General features: G+C 39.1%; 2 protein-coding genes across 2 annotated transcripts in view; both read left to right on the top strand.

The window, feature by feature from the left end:
* LOC139934705 (uncharacterized) overlaps positions 1 to 4,119 on the top strand; it is a 47,728-nt gene extending 43,609 nt beyond the window's left edge. Inside the window, exons 50-52 of the mRNA XM_071929075.1 lie at positions 124 to 156; positions 1,032 to 1,130; positions 2,660 to 4,119. Coding sequence (XP_071785176.1) covers positions 124 to 156; positions 1,032 to 1,130; positions 2,660 to 2,865 — 338 coding nt within the window. The 3' untranslated portion in view covers positions 2,866 to 4,119. The remainder of the gene's footprint in view (positions 1 to 123; positions 157 to 1,031; positions 1,131 to 2,659) is intronic.
* Positions 4,120 to 5,598: 1,479 nt separating this feature from the next.
* The window catches only part of LOC139934584 (maestro heat-like repeat-containing protein family member 1), a 47,219-nt gene continuing 32,375 nt past the window's right edge, over positions 5,599 to 20,442 (top strand). The window contains exons 1-15 of the mRNA XM_071928863.1: positions 5,599 to 5,806; positions 7,143 to 7,288; positions 11,134 to 11,265; positions 11,438 to 11,600; positions 12,130 to 12,228; positions 13,460 to 13,611; positions 14,283 to 14,423; positions 15,085 to 15,177; positions 15,685 to 15,874; positions 16,667 to 16,740; positions 17,184 to 17,315; positions 17,722 to 17,829; positions 18,712 to 18,897; positions 19,306 to 19,447; positions 19,698 to 19,756. Of these exons, the coding sequence (XP_071784964.1) occupies positions 5,749 to 5,806; positions 7,143 to 7,288; positions 11,134 to 11,265; positions 11,438 to 11,600; positions 12,130 to 12,228; positions 13,460 to 13,611; positions 14,283 to 14,423; positions 15,085 to 15,177; positions 15,685 to 15,874; positions 16,667 to 16,740; positions 17,184 to 17,315; positions 17,722 to 17,829; positions 18,712 to 18,897; positions 19,306 to 19,447; positions 19,698 to 19,756 (1,875 nt within the window). The 5' untranslated portion in view covers positions 5,599 to 5,748. The remainder of the gene's footprint in view (positions 5,807 to 7,142; positions 7,289 to 11,133; positions 11,266 to 11,437; positions 11,601 to 12,129; positions 12,229 to 13,459; positions 13,612 to 14,282; positions 14,424 to 15,084; positions 15,178 to 15,684; positions 15,875 to 16,666; positions 16,741 to 17,183; positions 17,316 to 17,721; positions 17,830 to 18,711; positions 18,898 to 19,305; positions 19,448 to 19,697; positions 19,757 to 20,442) is intronic.

A 20,442-nucleotide genomic window follows, 5' to 3' on the forward strand; every position in this document is an offset into this window, starting at 1 on the left:
GTTTTTATTATTTTTTAAATTTTTTTTATTGGAGTGTTTTGTAGAAATGTTCAGCTTAACGTCATACCCTATCTTGTGCATATTTTGACAATTCTTTTAATTTTTTTCCCCCTTTTTCTACAGCGACCCAAAGGAGAAGAAGAGATGCAAATCAAGGTAAAACATTATTTTAACTTTGTATTAAATGTGACCCTGTAATGACACTGTTTTGCTGGTTTGGTTTAAAGACACTGTACACTATTGGTAATTGTCAAAGACCGGTCTAATCAATTGGTGTATCTCAACATATGCACAAAATAACAAACCTGTGAAAATTTGAGCTCAATCGGTCATGGAAGTCGGAGATAATTAATACAGAAAGAAAAAACACCCTTGTCACATGAAGTTGTAAGCTTTCAGGTGCTTGATTTCGAGACCTCGAATTCTAAATCTGAGGTCTCGAAATCAAATTCGTTGAAAATTACTTCTTTCTCTAAAACTACGTCACTTCAATGGGAGCCATTTCTCACAATGTGTTTTTCTATCAACTTTTTATGCTAACAGTTATTTTGAGTAATTACCAATAGTGTCCACTGCCTTTAATATTTTGGTTAAAGACGGCACATGGTTCTCAACATTTTAAGTCCACCAACGGAGCGGTTCAACAACAAATTATTATGTTTAGATATGGGGCCATCATTGCTGATAAGCAAAATCTGGGGCAAATCTGTGCTGGGCAGCACGGTGTATATGGGCAAAATTTGTTAGTTCTGGGCAGACCCGCCCAGCACTGCCCACCGTGGCTACAACACTGGCTTTCAAAAAAATTCTGAGCGCAATCTTGGATTTAAGGAACAAAAGTTGTATCTGATCTTAAAAGTAGTGATGAAAAAACAAAAACAAAAACGGTTTTGTGTTACAAAGCACCTCAGCATCCCCAGCTTTAAAAACACTTCTTTCTCACATGCTGGACTGTCTCTTTCTATGCGCCAGGAGTACATGCCAAACCTCAAGAATTTTCACTTAACAATTGCCTTGTTTGTGGTTTTCAGAGGAATGTCTTTGCAAGAACGGAGGTGTCTGCGCTGACAATGACGAGGGATTCTCATGTGCCTGCCCAAGCAACTTCACTGGTATCATCTGTGAAGAAGGTACGTCTTATTCCAGGGTTACATTATGGCTCACTCTTAACACTAGTTCAACGTATATTGTCTCGTACAAACTGCTGCAGGCTAGTAAACAAATATTGACTGCTTCGAGTGCTATGGTTAAAACTATGACTCCCGAAATGATCCCTGGAGCAGTCTATTTTCCCGAGGCGAAGCCGAGGGAAAATAGATTGCTCTGGGGATCACCGAGTGATAGTCTTCAGACTAGCGCACGGCAAACCGATGCACTATCACACAGCCGTCGTCTAGTAAAACTAAGACATATCATGTGACGCGCTCTAAACCAATGAAAAGGCAGAATATTGGTAAGGGGTGTTATAATAAACACCACCTCTCAACTTGTCATGTGGACTTCTCAAAACTGGGCAAGCCACTTATTTAAAATGCTCATATTTCTTCCATTCAGATGTGAATACTAGAATTTGTAAATGTGTAAATTTATTTTAGAGTGATTGGGTGTAGCTTTATTTGACTATAGATACTCGTTGTGATTGCTACCATTAATGCATCAAAAATATACATTATGACAAAACACTCTTAAAGGAACATTACAGAATTTGTTTTTGCTAACAAAACAGTTGCTGGCAGTGTAAGCACTTTATCTAATCCACCATATACATAAACTGACAAACCTGTAGAAGTTTGAGATCGATCGGCCGGCCATCTGGGTCACGAGAGAACAGTGAAAAACAGATTACAAATTTTGCATTGCATCGATGCCATAATAAAAATGAATAAAACGCTCACTGAGTGATAAACTCCAAACGCGAAGTTAGATTATTTATTTCTCATCAAATATGACATTTCAGACAGAAATATTTCAAGGAATATTTTCAACTGTCATCATCATTAGACCGTGTAATTTTTACGTAAATCTGTGATCTTCATGATTTTTGTTTCTTACCAGCTCTGTAACATTCCTTTACTTAAGCTTCTCCTAGGGGCAAGTTAAACCCAAAGTTTATTAGCCCGGTTGGCTGCTTAACAAAAAGCTTTAGAGCAAGGCCTGAGATCGTTAGCATAATCGAATAACTAGTGGCATGCGGCCCTGTCTTGCTAAAAGGGTGTGACTACATTTTTCATCTATTTGAGGAAATAGCATTTCTGGGGAAAGTGAGGGCGATTTATGTTTTAGTCTCAAGTTCGTATGATGTTGTACCATTTTGCATAAAATAACTAAAATTATGACTCAATTGGTCATCGAATTTGCAAAAGAATTATGAAAGAAAAACACCCTTTTTGCACATATTTGTGGACTTTAAGAAAGATGCCAAAAAAGGCTTCAGGCTTGAAGTCTTTATCAGAATAAAATATTTCAGTGAGAAATTACCCCTTTCGCTCAAACTACCTTACTTCAAAAGGCAGCTATTTCTCACAAAGTTTTATCTTATCAACAGCTCTCCATTTCCTGTTACCAAGTATTTTTTTAATGCTGAACAATTATTTTGAGTAATTACCAATAGTGTTCAATGCCTTTAATCAAAGTCAATATTTGTTTTTTCCCTTTGCAGAAGTGAAGATCCCCAAGCAGCACACCAGCGACCTCAATACCCTGGAGGTGTTCAACTCAACCAGTTCTTACTTTGAGTGGATGATGGGTTCGGTCATGGCCATCCTGGGAGTCATCATCATCATCTTGGCCTTAACAATCTGCCGTATGGCCCCACGAACCTCCTCCAAGTTGGACAGCGTCGACAAGGCCTCCCTCGTGTACTAAGATTACAAAATATTAAAAAAGTGAATACAATAAAAACCTCTAATAGTGTAGTTTCCTTTTAGATGTACACATGTATGCTCATTTTAACAGTTTTTTTTTTTAAGTTTTTTTATTTAACAAATTCTTATTTTTATGTCTATGTAATGGATTATTCTAACCTATTTGTATACCGTTTTGTAAACTGAATTCTTATTTTGTATATTTTGCAGGTGTAAAAAAAAATGTTTGTATAGAAGTGACCGTGACTTTTGTTTTGGTAATAGTGTTGCAGAAAATATAAACAGCCACCGCAATTTTTTTTATTGAGTTAAAACAAATTACATCTTCCTTTTTGATTCACTGCAATTGTCTCTTTTTTTCTCATATATAGTGACTAGTGCTGTTGATAGATTTTAAATATTTTTAACAAGAATTTTAAATATTTCTGTAAGCTTTAACAAAGATTGTCATGCCTGCTGTATCATCAGTTTGGTGGGCCTCTACCAATAATTATGAATTGACAATAAATAATAGTCCCTTTAAATGCAGGGTTAGTCTTCAGTATTTGAGATTCAAAAGAAGTTTAAAAAGTTCTGTTCATATAAAGGCATATTGAAAACCAATTGTCTTTTCAAAGTAAGTTTTACTCCATTTGTCAGGTTCTTAAGAAAAATGTCTTTTTTAAATCTCTCTGAAAGTAGAAAACCAAATCTGAAACGACTGAGACAAATTACAATACAGATTGCTGAATTGGAAGCCTAATTCATACTATTTGATGTTCAAAGTAAATTCAGTTTTACTCCATTTGCCAGGTTCTAAGAAAAAGTCTTTTTTGAAATGTCTGTGAAAGTAGAAAACCAGATCTGAAACTACTCAGACGAATTACAATACAGATTGTTGAATTGGAAGCTTAATTCATATTGATTGATGTAGGGCCTACAACTAGTTACTTAAAAGAATTGTTGTTATAAAACGAATGAGCCATGTTCTGCACTTCTGTCTGATTGTTGTTGACATGCAGACAAGTGTGACTTAATGGCTTATTTCCTACAAATCTTGGCACCAAAAGTATGGTATTATAATTTTTTTATGCAGGAGGTCCCATATTTTTGCTGGACAAAATAAGTATTTTTTTCCTGTCTGAATTTTTAAGTATCTTGTGGCATAATTACTGTGCCCGTGAAATGATCTAATGTATTTTTCGGCACATAACTGTGCTGCTATGTAGCACGAAGTAATAAATAGTCACTTTTCTAAGAAAAACAAATCACAATTTCTGTAGTTGTTTTTTTCTGTAGTTTGTTTTTTCGTCTTTTCTGAATTTTCCACTATGAAGTATTTTTGACCTTGTGAGGGGGCTTGTGCGAACAAAATTTGTGAAGTTGACATTTTTAGTAAAATAATGTGTGTGTATTTCTGTTGGTGTTATTTTGCCAGTGATACATGAAAAAATACATGCTGTCAAAATTAAGATAAAACTGACATTTTTGTGCAATGAAATTTGCTGTAGGAAGCCCATGTGGTCAAAAATTTGTTTTCTGTCTGCTGAATGACTGGGTAGCTTAGCAATATAGTTGCAGGTCGTTTGCTCGTTATTGCTGATAGTTTTTATTACATTTTCATCATTATTTTCTCATCGTCCTTGTCCATTGTTGGTCTGCAGTCTTGTTCTTACGACTTTCTCCTGTCCTATGGGACTACAAGCTTCGACTTAAATCATGGCCCTTGGCGAAGCAGCTATCTTGAAAAATTACATTTTGAGAAGAGGAAATACAGGGATGATCCATTTTTATCATAAAAATGGGATAAAAGTGAAAGCCAGGACATGCTATAATATTCAAATCTACATGTATGCACAAATTATGCCTTTGAAAGAAATGGGGAAAAGCGCCCACATTTCCAAGAGGTTATCTGATATTAAAACCTTCATTTTTTTTAGTTGGGCTGTGTTATATGCCATCATGGAAGGGCCGAATTTGGCTGATCCGTAAGTTACCTTTATAGCTGTTTACACTCGCACTTCATTAATATTTAACACAATTTCTACTTCGTTTTTGATTGGCTTTTCTTTCGTACTATGCGCCTTTACGAAAACAATAATATGAAGGCCCGGATTTGCTGATTATCACTATTTTCAGTTGCAAGAATAACATTAAGACCACTGCGAAAAATCTATCCTCTGAAACAGAATAAAAATGACAAAAATAAATGTACAGAAACGGGGGAAAGGGAAGCTGTAAAATAAATTAAGAAAGCATGTGACCAAAGCAGGCGCTCAGTGCTGATGGTCAGTCTGTGGAGGCTTCCATTCTTAAAGTCTAGTGTAGTTTTCCTATACATTCTGACATGTTCTTTTTAAAAATAAAAAAAAAGGAAAAGTGCTGATATTGGTCAGCTGAGGTTTGTAAGGGACCTTTTTTAGACTCTTATTGTTCATAGAATGACCAGACCCTTTTTGTTCAGCCCCATGAAACCCACATAATATAGTTATGAGGTGAGAATTATAATTTACATGTATTATTAGTTTCGTGGTGGGCAGTTCCATTGTATAAAACAAACAAAAAATTGATCACTTAATTGCTTACCCCTCCCACATGCCCCCGCCCACAATCTGAGAAAACAGGTGCAGCATGCCAAAAAACGTTTCATAAAATAGTCGTAGGGGCGTATGGACGTATAGTCACCTGACGTGGGTACGTGAGTGTCCCCCCGAAACGATGCCCAGGCCATCCAGTGCGTGTGTGCATACGACAACAAACCACCGGTAACAAAACCACCATTCAACGTGAGGATGTGGGTGGATGTTTTATTATAAAAGCAGGGGAAGGAAAACCAGTGCAAAATTGCATTTCTTTTATGTAAATTTGTTTCAAAGCTGTCAAAGTGTCCGGGACACTATCGTGCATGATCATGCCGTTACCTGGGGAAGACGAAAGCTTCAACACTGGTGGTCAAATCGACAGTAAGTGTGGACACATTTCTTTATTTCGGAAATTTCATCGCTGCATCTAATTCGTGAAAATTTTAATTTGTTGTGTTATTTTATTTCATTAAACCCACACTTATTCAAGTGTCAGTAGGCCTAAAATGAAGGTACATGTAACTGTAAAGGTTTAGTTTTAGTTTTTACATGAATGAAATAGTTTTTTTGAAAAGTAGTTACGATAACGTAACCCTCCTGTATGTAAAGTGTAAGTAAGTCTAACTTCTAAGTAGGGCCCTAAGTGGTATAAAGTTACCCTCCCCGCCGTCAGGAGGACACTGAAGGAGGGTTACTTTATCCATATCGCAACTATTTGAAAAGACGATAAATCCTACTGCCTTATTATGTAGTGTAACCAAAGGCAAAGCCTATCCCTAGTATATTGGGCCTGTATGCTTCATTTTTAAAAGGGCAAGGGTACTTTGAGGCATTTTCTCTTGTGGTGAAGGACAGCCTAATGAGGAAATTGTCAATTTCTACTGTGTCAATTTCTACGGTGAGCGTTTAAATTGCACCAAGGCAATGACCAGTGGGCATCAAGGCAATATCTTCATTGCCTGTGAAGTAGGATTCACGTCTGCCCTATCTGCAATACCAATCTTTTCCCTCACACAGTCACGCCTAGCTAGTTGGGATAACATTACTCCTAGAATTATTTCAGTTTCGTCCGGCTATCGTCTCCCGTAACCTCATAGGTTTATGTCTCTCACACGTAAAACGATGATGGTTCAATCATGGTTCAATGAGTCTTGGGAATCACAAATCTCTCTTTTTTAAAATTTTAATCTCGCCAAAATTAGGCTGTATGTCATGTGTCCTTTGATAAATCTCAATGTCCGAGGAGACGACCAGAGAATCCACTCCGCAATCTCAAAAATTGTTAAAAATGATAAATTCTTACCGTAATTCAGTCACCAACTACTCCGTTTTACCACTGCACTACAAATGCTGATTGTCCCCGAACTCTGCCGAACGCATCGCGAAGACACGACACGTGACAAGCGTGTGCATATTATTTTTCTCACAGGACAAACGTGGAGAATTATCTGCACACGTTTGTCCTAGAATAAAAAAACACTTGATCCGTGCTTTGTGTACAAAACATGGACACGCGTCTGGGAATAAGACGTCTGGTTCCCAGACGCGTGTCCATATGTTTTAGTACACAAAGCACCACTTCTGTTTCCCTACCACTTCTGTAGCCTAGTTTCCCTACCACTTCTGTAGCCTAGTTTCCCTACCACTTCTGTAGCCTAGTTGCCCTGAACAATAAAACTTTTTAATAATTTTGTAATATTTTTCTTCTCTTATTAAGCCATGGTAATGGCTATGATAGACACAGCTTACGACAAGAATGCCGGCGTACGTACAATCATCGCTACATCACTTGTAAACATTGGAAAGAAGAAACCTGCATTGATGTTGCATTCATGTCACAACTACCTACGCAAACATAGCAAGGTTGGTTCCGCCCTTCCGCTTTTCCTCTTTTCTGTAAAAATTTATCATCTTACCATGTACACCCATTTCAGACTCGGGGTCTCCAGAGTCGCGCCAAATCAATTTCTGAACTAAGTGCATGAAAACTTTGATGTCTGGAAACAGTTAAAAGCGACTTGACATGCTAGAAGTCAAAAGATCGACATGGTTTCAGATGGTGATCTTGCCATGAGCTGAACCCACTGAAATGTTAGGTTAAGTTGGCCTGTTAAAGGACACACACAATGCCCACAGATTTACATTAAACTCACAGGGTTTGAAGATAATGATAGTAGAAAGCTTCCCTTAAAATATCACTTACTGAGGTGCTGTTGTTTTTGAGAACTGAGTAAAACAAGTCACGGAAACTATTTTAGCATACAATACGTATTTTCATGAAACTGTTTTACTTTTTTCTCAAAAACTACAGCACCACAGCAAGTAATATTTGAAGGGAAGCCTTCTAATAGCATTATCTTCAAACTGTGTAAGTTTAATGTAAATCTGTGGACATTGTGTTTTGTGTTATTAAGGACACTAAGTGTCAAGACCAGGGCCCAATTTCATAGCGCTGCTAAGCACACAAATTTGCTTAGCATGAAATTTCTCCCTTGATAAAAATAGGAATGCCAACCAAATTTCCACAGGATTTTCAGGGCAAGCAAACAAAAGCTGTATACCAGTGTAAGAACCAACATGCAACAAATGGAGTTTGGCTGGTAATCCTGTTTTTATCAAGAAATAAATTTCATGCTAAGCAAATTTTTGTGCTTAGCAGCGCTATGAAATTGGGCCCTGGACTAGAACCACCACTAGAAACGTACTGGCAGAGCTCGAGTCCAATGTGCTTTCACATGCCATGCAGTACAAACATCTGCTCAAATAAAAGAAGAAAAAGTAGGGTGACTGAAGGAAGTCTTCAGTCTTCAGTGGGTTGCTCCGTCTTACAGCCTTGAAGGCTAAACTGTAGGAGGTTGGTGGCCAACAATGACCTATCTGCTGGTGCAGCAAGAACTCAAGGTGCCAATCGAAAACAATAATTTTCCAAATAAAGGCCAGGGTGTACGAAAGACACACAGATGCCTGTGCGTTGTCATTGATCAACACCACTCTTTGGCAGTGTCACTGACTGCCCACTCCCTCCCCTCTTCTTTTCGGTATCCACTGAAAGAACTTGTGTGCTACTTATAGTAGGCTAACTGCACACACTTCCTTTCCTCTGTGCATCAATTTTTATTTGTTTAAAGGCACTGGACACTATTGGTAATCACTCAAAATAATTATTAGCATAAAACCTTACTTGGTATTAAACCAGTAATGAAACATTGTGAGAAACGGCTTCCTCTGAAGTGATTTAGTTTTCGAGAAAGGAGCAATTTTTCCACAAATTTGATTTTGAGACCACAGAATTCGATTTTGAGGTCTCAACACCAAGCATCTGAAAGCACACAACTTTGTGTGATAAGGGTGGTTTTCCTTTAAATATTATCTCGCAACTTCAACAACCATTTGAGCTCAAATTTTCACAGGTTTGTTAGGTTGATGCATATGTTGAGATACACCAAATGAGAAGACTTGTCTTTGACAATTAGCAATAGTGTCCAGTGTCTCTTTAATCAAGGAAGAATGACAGAGCAAAATTAAGTGGATTAGGCCTAATTATTGGTGTACAGTGCTTTGTGAAAGTACCTCATTATCTATTACTACTGAGCATTGTTGATCACTTAAATCACTTATGAGAACAAAAGTATTAATCGTCTACTGTACTTTATTGTCAGACGGATACATGTACAGTAACCCATTCATTTCAAATTTGCTTCTCATTTTATTTTTTTCATAACCAAATTACTGAAGATGAGATTTTCTTAGTTGTTGACAGTGCTGCTCATTGGTTTCCCAAAACTAAAATGAAATTTATCTTAAGAACGCAACAGGGCTCTTCTTTTTTCATTTGCAAAAACAGTAAAGAGATTTTTAAATAATATATCTTTGTCAATACTCCACTTTTTAAGGATTTTGTCAACCAAGTTTGATTGGATTTTTACTGGCAAATGGAGCACTGTCACGGTTGTTGAGAACCTATTGCTCACTGTTGTTGAATGTTGCACATATATATATATATATAGCTAAACACGGTTCGACAATTATTATACAGGCATGCAACATTTCGGCTGATTAGCTGATTTCCTTTTTTTCTTAAAAAAAACCCAGTACCATAGAAAACTGAAAAACCTTGTACAATAGACAATGGGCCATTTCCTCTTTATTTTTGCAATTAAAAAGTTGCATGTCTGATTATAAAGGAAGCGGAGTAAACAAAGCTATAAAAGCAAAACATAGATCAGTGCTACATGTAAATGTACTTGTATATACCAAAACAAAATACACCCAACTCAATACAAAAATATATTTTTATAAAACTTGTACAGAAACAGTTGTAAACAATCAACCTGTAAGGTTGAGTGATTTTTATGACATATTTGCTATAAAAATATTCAGAGAACCATCACAAAAAACCCAGATAAATATATACACTACAGTACCCTTATATTTCAAAATCAGTCACAGATGGTCGGTAATATCATTAATTTGTCAATTCATTAACAGAATAACTGTTTTTAGGCCTGTACAGTCAGTCATGTGAGCTAGGTACGTATAGTAATTTCAAGTTACCTTGGGTCGGTTACAAACGCTGGTACTTGCATCAACGCTGTCTTTACATCAATACATGATCTACATGTAGGGCTCTGAAGCATAGGACAAACATGTTCATCAGAACTTGAATCTCAACTTCCGAAATGCCGGCGTGATAGGCCTACTTCACGGAGGCAACGAAGGCGATTGCCTCCATACCCCCTGGTCATTGCCTTGGTGCCTTTGAAATGCTCTAGAGCAGTAGAAACTTACAACCTCATTAGGGTGCCCTTTACAAATGAGGAAATTGCCTTGGTGCCATTGCCCTTTCACAAACGAACCATACCGGGCGGGTACATGCCTGGAAATGCATTCGAAAAATATATACATATTTTTTTCACAATTTGAAAGGAAATTAGGGTCAACGGGTCAATTATGAATAAAAAGTAGTAATTACTGACAAGTACTAGCAAAAAGTAAAAGCATATAAACTTCCAAGTAGAAGCATTAAAAGAAGTTAAGCATCCGTGTGAACAAACTTATTCTTTTTCTGCAAAGTATTCACTTGATGCTTGGAGTAAATACTTCTGATATCAAGCTGTCTGCCATGGCTGAATGGCTCTTAACAAAAAGTTTCCTTTGTACTACAACTCCCGTTCGCGTCTATGTATGCGCTCACACACACCCCGTCCAAGCAGCATTTGATTCAACAGAAACAGAGAAATCTTCAAGTCAGCTACTGAGATTTTTATTCTGACACTATTTTGACCAAGACGACTCATCTGGACACCCAGAATCAAAACGTTTCTTTAGTTCGATGACCAACTGACCCCAAATTTTCACAGGTGTGTTTATTGCATTATAAGTTGGGATACATTTACACCAAGTAAGAATACTGGTCTTTGACGATTACCAAACATGTCCAGCCGTCGATTTCACAAAGAAATAGGACTCGTCTTATCTCGAGTTAGGAAGAGTAACTTATCTTAACTTAGGATTAATCTTAAGGTCTGCATGCTACAGTGCAGGGTTGGGACTCGTGGTAAGCCCTAAGATTAATCTTAAGTCTGGAAGAGTTTTGTGAAAGCGACGGCAGTGCCTTTAAAGTTCTAGAGAGAATTTTTGTAAAAAGTTTAATTTCTGTTTTTGTTAGTTTTAATTTAGATTTTGTGCTGTTTTCTTGTTTTGAGCAGCTCCAGAAGGACCATCGCGTTGTCATCTTGCAGACCATGGAGCGAGTCTTAAAGGACACCCTAGACCGAGTGCCTTTGCCCCTCATCCCTGACCTGGTCAGACTTGCGTCCGATGAGCTCACATCAGCTAAGGTGGGTTTGTTTCCACCCAAGACATTTAAATAACTCTAGAACAAGTAAAACGAGTCAAGTTATCTGAACTGGTGCTGGATTACATAAAGTGTTTACACTGCCAGCAACTGTTTTGTAATAGCAAAGACCAATTCTGTAATATTTCATGTTTACTACTTCTGGGGTTTTCCAGGAGGTGAATCCGGAGTGGCAGACAGCGGCTAGCGGTGTCCTGGTAGCTCTGGGTCATAAATACTGCAACGAGGTCATGGAGGAGCTCGTGCGTAAATTCCAGCCGGGGGCGCTTCCACACTATTTTGTCATCCATACAATGGCTAACCTTGCCACAGCCAATAGTAAGTTGTTGACTATTATATAGAGATAGATCCGTATATAAACATTTAGAGCGCTATAGGTGCAAAATTTATAATTAATAAACAATAACAAAATTTGCATCAGGGATAAAGAATATTAATTTTGTTGGTTTTTACCCATACACTGATGTGTGTTAGCACTGTATACTTGGTACTTTTCCCCGAATCATAGGATTCGAACTGCCTCTAGCTACCGGGCAACCTCGGTAGTCTAGTTGGTACGACACTGCCCTAGAATTGCAAGGGTTGTGAGTTCGAATCCCACCCGAGTAGACCTAACATGCCTGTGATTTTTTTTCACAGGACTCGGGAAAGTACTGAGTATACAGTGCTAGCATGCATCGGTGTATGGGTAAAAAGCAAAAATTAATAAAAAAATTAGCAAAATGGCAGTCACATTTCCACTATGTTCAAATTTTACTGTTTCATTGCAAACACTTTTATCCACCCTTTGGTGTTGTGCCTAATTTTGAGGTTTTACTATTTGCATATTTTATTTGCGCCCTCCCAGGTTTTGGCTTTGTGCCGTTTCTTACGGCTACACTGGGCACCATGCTCCCCATGCTTGGAATGGCCAAGCAGGACAACATGAAATGGGTCATCGTGAACGGTAAGAACTGATTACTTAAAGGTACACGTTGCCTTGGATCGGTCAAATTGGTCTTTGAAAAGCGTTCTGTGACCATTTGTTATAAATGTGTAGAAAGATGTTGTAAAAGTAGAATACAATGATCTACACAAATGTACCTTGATAATGCATGGTTTTTTCTTTTTACCTCGGTGGGCCATTCATGGGGGTCAAATTTTTCACTCCCAGCGTAAACAGAAAATCATGCAATTTTGAGTGATACTTGTCTGGATCATTATATTTTACTTTTAAAACATCTTTCTAACCATATGCATTTCATAACAAACAGTTTCAAATGCTTTTTAAAGACCAACTCGTCCGATCCAAGGCAACGTGTTCCTTTAAAGGCACTGGACACTATTGGTAACTGCTCAAAATAATTGTTGGCATAAAAACTGACTTGGTAACAAGCACTGGAGAACTGTTGATAGTGTAAAACATTGTGAGAAACGACTCCCTCTGAAATAACGTAGTTTTTGAGGAAGAAGTTATTTCTCACTCCGATGCTCGTTACCAAGAAATTCATTATGCTAATATTAGTGTTGGGTGAATAGTGAAATTTTGATATTCGGATATTGCTGGCCAACTATCCGAAATTAACCGGATATTCGAATAGGTTTTTTTGGGCCACTAGAGGGCGCTGTTCGATTGTGAATGAGATCGTATGGGCAGATTGATATTAGTTTTAGACAGTGTCACTTGGTTCATTCATAAAAATAACTGGATCTAAATTAAAGATGGCGATTTGCTTTTTCTTTTGATCGTGATTGACTCTACGTGAAGGAAAACTTTCACAATCTTTGAACAAATTACGTCAGAAATGTCATTGTTTAACTCTTCACGGAGGTGAGCATAAGAAGTTTCATAAGGATTCAGACAAAACATTCCTATCAGTTGTCGCCCGACGTCCAGGGATATTCGGATATTAAAAGAATATCCGGTTACTTGGTTGTAATTACAGAACTATCCGGTTTATAAATAGGTATTCGCGCCCTATGCAGATATCCGGTTAAGAAAAAAAAAAGGCATTCGCGGTTACGGATAGGAAAACCTATTCGCCATTAACCGGATATTCAAATAATTCGCCCAGGCCTAGCTAACATACACTTTCAGTAATTACCAAACTTGTTCAGTTCCTTTAAGTCAACAAAATTGGGCCCTGATTGCTGAACAATGTGCGATTGTTAATTGCTTGTCTGACCTTCCCGCACAGCGTTATCAAAATTCAGCGAGAGTATCGAAGACTACGTGGCCAACATTGAGAACGCCCCCGATGCGTCAATCAGTAGGCATACCTACTCCACACAGATCTTCACTGCGTTTGACCACGTCTTCAATTCTTGGCTGCAGTCAAAAGAACCAAAGGTAAATTAAAATTAAAAATGATATTAATTATATTAATTATGCTGGTGGAAGCTTTCTCACTCTGCTTTCAAACAAACTGGTGATCTCTTCTCTCTTATGTTGATGCGGATAGAGGCTCCTGCATTATGCGCTGTATTAATGTCTTGTATTATAATTATTATTTCATCTAATCACAGCATACAAAAGAAAGATCACATTTTCCATTGTGCCATCTCATTTTTTTCTTCTTCAGGATCCTCATTGTTTCCAAAAGCATCGCCTTCTGTAACAGATTTATCCTCACATGTTGCCTATTTAGCCTTGATAATTCCCTTGGGCTTCCTAAGTGGTTCAAAGCTCTCTCCGCCGTCCCGTGGTGTTCCGAGGGACGAACCCTCTCCAAGCCTCCCTCTCCAGAGTGGTTGTCGTTTTATGTCTTTTAAGCGCACGAATGTTGTCAGTCCATCTGGCGTCCAGCTGTCCTCTTACAGTGCGACCTGCAACATGTCCTTCTAATGATGCACTAAATGAGAGAACTAAGCACTCATTTAGTGCATTATTATTATTATTAATCTTAATTATTATTATTTTTATTAATCTACCGTCTCACAAGTGGATCAGTTTTTAGCTGGTTTTTGTTTCTCCTTTTAAGACTTAAACGTTTCCTAATTGATCTTTGTTATTCTCCAAAGCTACGCTTGATTGTCGTGGAGGCGCTGGGCAACATGTCTAAGATCATTTCCCAGGAGCGGCTCGAAGAGCAGACCCCAAAACTCATCCCTTCCATCTTGAACCTGTACAAGAAACACCATGAGCCATTCTTCATTACGCAGGTAACACTTCTTCAAGATACCATCCTCTTTGTTCTCACTACTTTTACTCGGTGAAATATTACGGTACATTACAGCCGTTTTCGCATTGGACTTTTCCAGTGAACTTACCAATCAAGTAGGCAGGTATAATGTTCTTCCTACTTAAGTCTGATGTAAGAATTGTGTGAAAAATATGCTGCTAGTCAAACCAGGAACACTTATCGATTAGGGCACTGGGTTCTTTTACGTTAGTTAAAGAGACCCAGAGGCTGTCCAAGATCATCCCGGTCTCAACACCTGCGCAGGCCTAGTGAAAATCAACTGCATGTGGCGCGCGAGGCTGTAGGACAAGGACCCAGGAGATCAGTGCAACAGACCCTTGCTGTCTCTGTGATTGAATGCTTGATACTTTTTAATTACGATCCTGTAAGCTTAATAGTAGTCCCAGCCAATTTTTTGTATACCTTCTGCCCGGTTAGTAGTTAAAAAGCAGGACAGTTTTTTTTAGAACGGAAAAATCTCCTGAGCATCCAATAAACTCTACTCCTCGGTAGTAGAACAAACAAAGACAGTTCTCTAAGAACAAACTCTACCTGGCAAGTAGATGCACACATGGTGTTTTACCGCAAAGCAAATATGTATTGATTGTTATTATTGTTCATTTTTTTTTTTAACTGCACAGGGCCTTTGTATGATATTAGAGGCAGCTGTAGAGAACGGGAGCACCATGCTGGATCCCCAGCTTGACACCATACTGAATACACTGCACGCTCAGGTAGGACACTGACTAAAATAATCCAGTCTCTGATGTTAGGATGAGTCATGTATGAGTTATATATAAGAACTAGAGGGTTTACGAGTGATGCTTCGTGCACAAACGCCATGAGACCGCAAGATGACAAGCGCATCATTCTGCACACGTGTTGAATATGAAATACACTGTTTAGTTTTGTTTTTATTGAACGCTCACGCGATGCTGTTTGTTCAACTTACAAAATGGCCGCACAAACACACGCTGTGAGATGCCAGTTTTTGTCAACTTACACAATGGCATTCTGAAAAGGGATATTACAAGGCATGTTTTTCAATATCTGGTTTTCCTTTTTTGTATGGTTGAACTGAAGCATAGCATGGTAGGTTCTCACTAGCCATTCCGGCTGCTAGCAATAATATTGCCGCAAACCAAATTTGTTTTAATACCTCTCCATGCAATACCTCAAATCTTAAACACAAATGATCGCTCTTTCAATATCTTTGTGGGTTGTGTCTTGTCTTTCAAAAGGTATGTGTACCACCAGATTTTGCCCAACCCATGACGATGAAGAACCACAACGAGCTGTTGCGTTGCTTCGCCGTTGTCGCTCGGTCCTTCCCAGATCGCGTCATTGGGTTCCTCCTCCAGAAAATAGAAGGCAACGAGAAAGTCCGTATTGGGACCCTCTTTGTCTTCAAGCAACTCATCAACTCAGCAGGTGAAGCCCTTTATCCAGATTCCACTATGATTTTGAAACTTAGCATGGTAGGAGTATAGCGGTAAAGTTTGTGGTAGCACCACGTGTAAATCTAATTTAAATGGTGTAATTGTTCTTGAAAGAACCAGTGGATGACAACTCAACGTTTTGATCAGTATGCTCTGATTGTCTTCAGGAGATGATCAGAGCATACTGGTCTGAGCACAACTTTGTTCCCAGGGGTGATCGATCTCGCCGCGCCATTTTTACCAGCATGCCTTGCTCAATCATTACACTGGGAGTGTAACTCCAAAATATCAAAAAATAAGAGATATTACAGTTAGTCCTGTGGTTGATTTGTTCTGTGTTGGGCGTTAGTTGCACACATGCTGGATGCGATGTGTGTAATAAAAGTCATAAACTTGCCTTGGCGCTGAGTGTTGGGTGACACAAAAAAAGTGAATATATACATCTTTATACGCACGCGTTTCGGCGTATAGAGCTTTTTGGAGACACACAGTGTTATAAAATTTGCACGTATATGATAGCCAATCAAAGCGCGGATCGGAGTTTCCCTCCCAGTGGTTAGAGACGTACGCAGAGCTAGCGTGATACGGCGCACTGCCCATGGTAGCGAGGTTGGTCTGACCATACTGATCCAATCATTGACCTGTCAACCTCCAGCTAATCTCTAAACTTAAACGGCCAATAAAGAACTCGTCGCTATCCTTTTATTCCCTTATTTCTTGCCAAGACGTTTTACAATGAAATCTGTGTTGATTTTTAGTTGTGTCACATTCGTATCTTGTTCAGGTCCACATATGGAAAACAAGAAGTCGCTGATTCTGTCTGGTTTAAGGATAGTTCTTGGAGATCAGAGTAATAAGGTACGCATTGTGTATTGTGCGAATCTGCCTGTCAACGAATCATCGTCAATCTGATCACAAAGCACCTAACATTCCTAACAGAAAGGCCCCCCACTATATCTCAGAACTTCTTAAAGTTTTACACTCCGTCAAGGAATCTTCGATCAAGCGCCATGTTTCCCCTCATTGAACCCAAATCTTAACACTCTCGGGGTGACAGGTCTTTGTCTTCAGCTGCGCCATGCATTTGGAACTCTCTTCCACTTAATCTTAGATCTTGTCTTTGTACCACACAATTTAAATCTCTTCTCACAACCTACTAGACCAACTGGAACCACCCCGTAGCGAGAATGAAATTATGAACGAAATAACTTCCTCAAATTTCACTTGAACTGTGATAGAGAGAGAGAGGGAGAGGGAGTATAAACAATGACCTTTGACCTTGATTTTTGACCTTTGAACAGATAAAGAGGATATTTGCGCAGGTGGTGATTGCGATGGCTCACCACGGTTACCTGGAGCTAGAGGGCGGTAATCTCATGGTAGAGTTTGTGGTGAAGCAGTGTGCCCTCTCGCCGAACGACGTCCAACAAACGGTGAGCAAATTGTTGTACCTTATAAAAAATAATATAAAAAAATTGTTCATGGCCAGACCTTTCGACCCTCGCAGAGATTTTAGCTTTCGTCATGGTCATCAGGTCATTGACTTTTTTTTTGGCGTTTATACCATCCTTTTGTTTGGTAAGCAGTTTGCAACAGCTAATCAATTCAAGTCAAAATGATAAACAAATTTAAAACAATAATTTGAGTCAAAGACAGTCAAGAACTGACTAGTATAATTCATTCTAAACCACATTGGATGGTATCGTATAATCTGACTTAATTGTAATGTTCATCTAGGTTTTTTCTGGCAAAACATTGATAACCAAAAATGAATTGTCCTCTTTGATTTACAAAATAATTGTTGTGTAATTTCTGATTGTTTGATTGTTTAAAATGAAGAACAAGAAAGAGAAAGCTGATTCGGAGCAAGTGACCAACGCTGCGTTGAAATCCATGTGTGAGAACGTCATGAATCTCATCACCACAACAGTTGTGGATATGGAATCAGTAAGTTTACTCACAGCTATAAGATAATAATAATATTAATAATGAGTACACAGCATTGATAAAGGCGCACTAAATCGGTGTAAAACCATTCAAAGGCGCCAGCCAAGATGGAAAAGAAGGAATTCTCAAGTGTTAGGGAAAGCAAGTGTGAAGAGGTGTGTGTCTTAAGTTGCTCCTGAAAGAGTGAGATGTTATGTATTTCTCGGAGGTTTTCATGGAGTGAATTCCAGAGCCTTGGTGTTGTAATGGGAAAACCCCTGTCCCCGTAGCTGGCTAGACGAGACCGGGGAACAAGGAGCATGTTGCTTGTGAATCTAAGACCTGGTCTTGTAGTACGGGGAGTCAACAGGTTTTGAATGTAGAGTCAGGCTGAACCTTGGAGGGCCTTGAAAGTAAATATTTGATGCGTTGTTTGATGGGAAGCCAATGTAGATTATAAAGGATGGGAGTGATGTGGTCACGCATAAGATAAGGAGACCGTCAACATAAGTCTAAAATCTGGGCCAAAGAGCTTGGGCCACCCATTCACAACGTTACTATAAACATTCCCTGTCCACTTTCCCCAGCAACAAGAAAACATTCTCTCCCCGTCCCCTGTCCTCCCCACAATGTTGGTTGGAAGGCAGAAGACCATGCAATGAGAGCCAACATGCACAAAGAACATCTACATATTGTCCTATCATTTGCCTCCTTTGACCCCAGTGAAGGTGCTTTTTGACCCCAGTAAAGGTGCTTTTTGACCTCGGTTAGAGGGCTTTTCGTTCAAATGTGGGTGCTTTTTGACCCCAGTGGGGGTCCTTTTTGAGCATGTGGCGTCACATGCAAGGGGTGTATGAGAAAGTTTCATGTCTGATAACAATTACCCATCTTTATCTTTGCCAGGTACTATGGCCCTATCTGATGGAGTTTCTAATCATGCCTCAATACACCGATGCAATGGGTACACTCTGCCAGAGCTTGGCCTTCATCGGAGCCAAGAAACGCGACGAGGATGCTGATGATTATAAACTTCTCTTTGAGGAGTTGAGCAGCCTGCCTAAACCCAATGCTCTTGTGGCTAGACTCATGGTAAATACATGTAGTTGGTTTTTCATAAACACCCAGGCAGTTTTGATATTCCTATTGGTGGAGAGCGTGTCAAGTGGGGGTGTTTGATAATGACCAGCTAGAACTTTTTGTAAATGGCTGGCTTTCGCGTGTCGGGCACGCAAGCTCCTGTACATGTACACCAATTTCATTACGCGGAACACAAGTCATAGCTATTAGTAACAATGCATAATCTATTTCGAAACGCGCCTTCACACATGTCCGGGTGGATAGTTGTTAGCAATGTGCGACTTTTAGCCGGCTTTTTCCGAAGTTGTCCTGGGAGGTACATGTAAAACAAATATCACTGTTAGCCAGTTTAGATATGTACAGATTGTGATATGGAACTTGAATTTATAAGAAAATAATGTTGTAAACCCTTGTCTTCAGGTTATGGCCGGGCGACCAGACAACGGTCGAAAACGTGGCATCCATGTTTTGAAGCTGATGCATGCGATGTCTCCCAACATCCACAGTGATATTGTGGACATGTGGGACGCTGTGATACCTAAACTCATGCAGTACATTGAAGGTAGGATCCTTAACCATTTAACCTTGATCTGGGAAATAATGGAATTTGGTCCGAACTAATTTAATCAACATTTTAGGATTGCCTTTTAATGCTTTAATGCTTTTAAGAAAAAAATAATACCGTGAAAATAATTCCGCTATCTTAAAACCAAGCTTAACTGAGCAAAACAGCTGGAACACAGTTACAACAAATTTTTTAAAACAATTTCATTCTCTAATGCAAATTAATAATTACATTTCTCTTGGTTTAGAAAACTTGGACGATGAAGAAAAGTGGTCGCAGAAGTCCTGGGAGGATTTACTGTTAAAGGTAAATATTTCCAGGGGAAGTGTCAAATCTTACTTCTTTTCGTTTTGGTCTGAGTATTGTCAGCATAATTCTTATAGCGTTTGTTACCAATTATCCGGGCTTACTTCTAGTGGGGTATCGTGGCCGAGCGGTCTAGGACAGTGGACTCATGATCTGTAATTTTAAAAACGTGGGTTCGAATCCTGGCCTGGTCTGTCGCGACACGTGTATCCTTGAGCGTGGTACATTGTACATTATCATAATTGCTTCTCTCCACCAAGGAGTAAAATGTGATGGACATTGGTAATATGATTGCTTCTCTCCACCCAGGAGTACAAATAGGTTCCAGCTTGCTGGGGGAGCAACATGCGAAAGACATTGGTAACATAATTGCTTCTCTCCACCCAGGAGTACAAATGGGTACCAGCGAGAGCTGGTGGAGTAACGTGTGATGGACAGTGGTAACATAAATGGTAACATAATTGCTTCTCTCCACCCAGTAGTACACTGTACCAATGGGTACCGGCGAGAGCTTGGGGAGTAACGTGTGATGGACAGTGGTAACATAAATGGTAACATAATTGCTTCTCTCCACCCAGTAGTACCAATGGGTACCGGCGAGAGCTTGGGGAGTAACGTGTGATGGACAATGGTAACATAAATGGTAACATAATTGCTTCTCTCCACCCAGTAGTACCAATGGGTAT

Source organism: Asterias amurensis, chromosome 3 (genome assembly GCF_032118995.1).
Source record: "Asterias amurensis chromosome 3, ASM3211899v1".
Lineage (NCBI taxonomy): Eukaryota > Metazoa > Echinodermata > Asteroidea > Forcipulatida > Asteriidae > Asterias > Asterias amurensis.